The sequence below is a fragment of the Apis dorsata genome, unplaced genomic scaffold (genome assembly GCF_000469605.1).
Source record: "Apis dorsata unplaced genomic scaffold, Apis dorsata 1.3 scaffold_489, whole genome shotgun sequence".
NCBI classification, from domain to species: domain Eukaryota; kingdom Metazoa; phylum Arthropoda; class Insecta; order Hymenoptera; family Apidae; genus Apis; species Apis dorsata.
The window spans coordinates 154,236-156,829 of record NW_006263723.1 but is presented as its reverse complement, the minus strand read 5'-3'; the positions used below and the strand labels follow the sequence as shown (position 1 = coordinate 156,829).

At 41.7% G+C, this 2,594-nt stretch overlaps 1 protein-coding gene across 1 annotated transcript in view; it reads right to left on the bottom strand.

Moving 5' to 3' along the window:
* LOC102679125 (RNA binding protein fox-1 homolog 3-like) overlaps positions 1 to 2,594 on the bottom strand; it is a 196,766-nt gene that overhangs the window by 89,640 nt on the left and 104,532 nt on the right. Inside the window, exons 4-5 of the mRNA XM_031512651.1 lie at positions 2,492 to 2,590; positions 1,848 to 1,901 (exon numbers count right to left, since the gene is read on the bottom strand). Coding sequence (XP_031368511.1) covers positions 1,848 to 1,901; positions 2,492 to 2,590 — 153 coding nt within the window. The remainder of the gene's footprint in view (positions 1 to 1,847; positions 1,902 to 2,491; positions 2,591 to 2,594) is intronic.

Here is a 2,594-nt window from a genome sequence, read left to right as displayed (position 1 = left end):
CCCTCCCCCTTTTCCTCCTCCTCTGCAAGCTTAGATTTTCCCATGCACGAACGAACCACGATTAAATCTACAACCTTTCGAAGTTTTGATTTCATTTCATTTCATCTCTTGGAAGGATGGATCTAGGATGCTCGAGGGAGATTAAATTAGAATCGTTGAATTTTGAATGGATATCGATATAATAACTTCGAGTTCGATTATATTGAGAGGCTGGCTTGATGATTGGAGAAGGAATTGTCGAAGAAGATTTGTTTGATCATTTGATCGAGGGATCATCTAAATAATTGGAAGGATTTTCTTGTGATTATTCCTCGATCTTTTTATGTTCTTCGTATTTCGTTGATAAAACAATCTAGGTGTGAAGAGTTCGGATACTTGGAGAGGAAAAAATCAGAAACTTCAAGATACAAAATTTCTAAAAAATAAAAAGTGTTAAACAATAAACTGAATCGAAATTGTTAAATTTAAAACAGAATGATTTCGAATTTCGAACTCTTATCGCTTCCTTTTCATTGAAACTCTCTATTTTCTCTTCCACGAGAAAAATCGAACGACACAAAAGAACCATCGTCCAGGATCGACGAAATAATCTTTCGGATCGAATATCGTCTCCTACCTACCAACTCTTCTCGAGAAACGTTTTCTGGACAATCCTGACTAACGAGAATCGTCCAAACCACACGGGGAGAAGCAATCTCAACGTCTCATCTCCCCAAGATTCCCTTGATATTTCATCCCCCGATTTTCAAAACCAAGGCCTTCCACCCTTTAATCCTAGAAGCTCGTCTCGAGCACGAGCAGCGAGACGAGGAAGCCGCGATAAACTCTCCCTTTCTCTCTCTCTCTCTCTCGTTTCGGGATTACACGGAGATCAGTCGAAGATTCTTGGCACGGAAGAACGGGTCGACAATGGCACCGTGTCGTTTTACACCACTTCTGGGACCGATATCTCGAAGCTGGACGACGTGAGCGTCGCCATCGCGCTGCAAAAGAACGCACGTTTCGAGGAGACGCAGCGTAACGACCCAGTTTTCACTTTTCTTTCTCTCTAAAGAAAGGAAAAAAAAAAAAACACCTGCCTTCCCTCCCCTTTTTCCTCGAACAAAAAAAAGTTTCCAGAAGGAAGATGGAACAATCCTCCCCTTCCTCCTCAATCGTGACGCTGCGTCCCCTGGAACGAAAGATTACGGGTCCCAGTGAGCGTCCTCGTGACCAGGTTTGTCCTCGCGTCCGAGTTTTCTTTCTTTCCTTCCTTCTTTCTTTCTTTCTTTCTTTTTTTTTTCTTTTTCGAAAAAGTTTTTCCACTGGAAAATGGGGAGAGAGACTGGTCACGTCCGCGCGATGATTGCGGCTGTGAGGGAATAAGGAAGGGAGGAGGTGAATCGAAGGAATGAAAGAGGGCACGGAGGTGAGAAGATTGCGAAAGTTAGGCGGATAAAAAGGTTGTTCGACCGACGAGAAACTCCGGTGGATCGGTTCTGGTGTTCCTCGTGTAGCCTTCGAACCAAACTCTCGGGGATTGTTCGAGCGAGAAACTCGTGGTGGCGTTGAATCGAGCGAGGGGGAGGAGGGGGAGTTTCAGGGGAGGGGATGGTGGCGGTTGGATTAACGTCGGGCGTGGAAACGAAGGGGAGGGTCGGTGAGAGATTTCGAGCGCGAATCCATCCTGGCGACGAGGATTTCGTGGCCCTGGGACGCGGCTGTGTGCATGTGTGTGTATGTGTGTGTGTGGGTGTGTACGTGTATGTGTGTGTGTGTGTGTGTGTGTGTGTGGCTTAAGTCTAACTGTAATTCTCAGGGGTGGGTTGACAGGGGTGGCTCGCAGCCTAAGGGCGACGTGAGCTTACCTTGCTTCCTCTTTCGTTAAATATGATTTCCACGTCGAGGATCGGCCCGAATTGCTGGAAAACAGAAAGCAACGTTGTCTCGAGAACGTGTCATCATCGTGTTCAACCCATTAAGGACCAACGGGGGGAAATAATATAAGTGAATTTATTCGAATAACGTAACGTTATATATTTCTTAAAAAACAAAAAAAGAAAAATGAGATAGAAAAATATCTGTTAATGATTTAAGAAAGATACTTTGTCACAATTTGTTGCAAATATTTCAATTACTTTATAGAAACATTATAGATATTTTGCACAAATCAAAGATAGAGAAAAAAAGAAAAAAAGAAATACGAGCAATAATATATCTCGATACAATTGAACAATTTAATTTCTTCAAAAATTACAGAATTAAGTCAAAAAATATTAACATATAACATATAATTGGTCCTTAATGAGTTAATATCAAAATGAATAATAAGGAATAATTATTATTTATTATTATTATTATTATTATTATTATGATACATCAAAACTTTCAACTACCACTTCCGTACCTATGAACGAATAATTAATTCACTCCCCCCCCACGATAATACAACACAATCACTCGTTAAACTTTTTGCAAAATGAAAGATAAATAATCCAAAGTTGAAACTTACCCCAAACATTGCCCTGAGATCAGGGTCTCGGAAGCGGAAAGGTATATTGCTGACGTGAAGGCGTTTCGGTTGACCTTTCAAGTCTGTACCCTGTGTTGCGGTG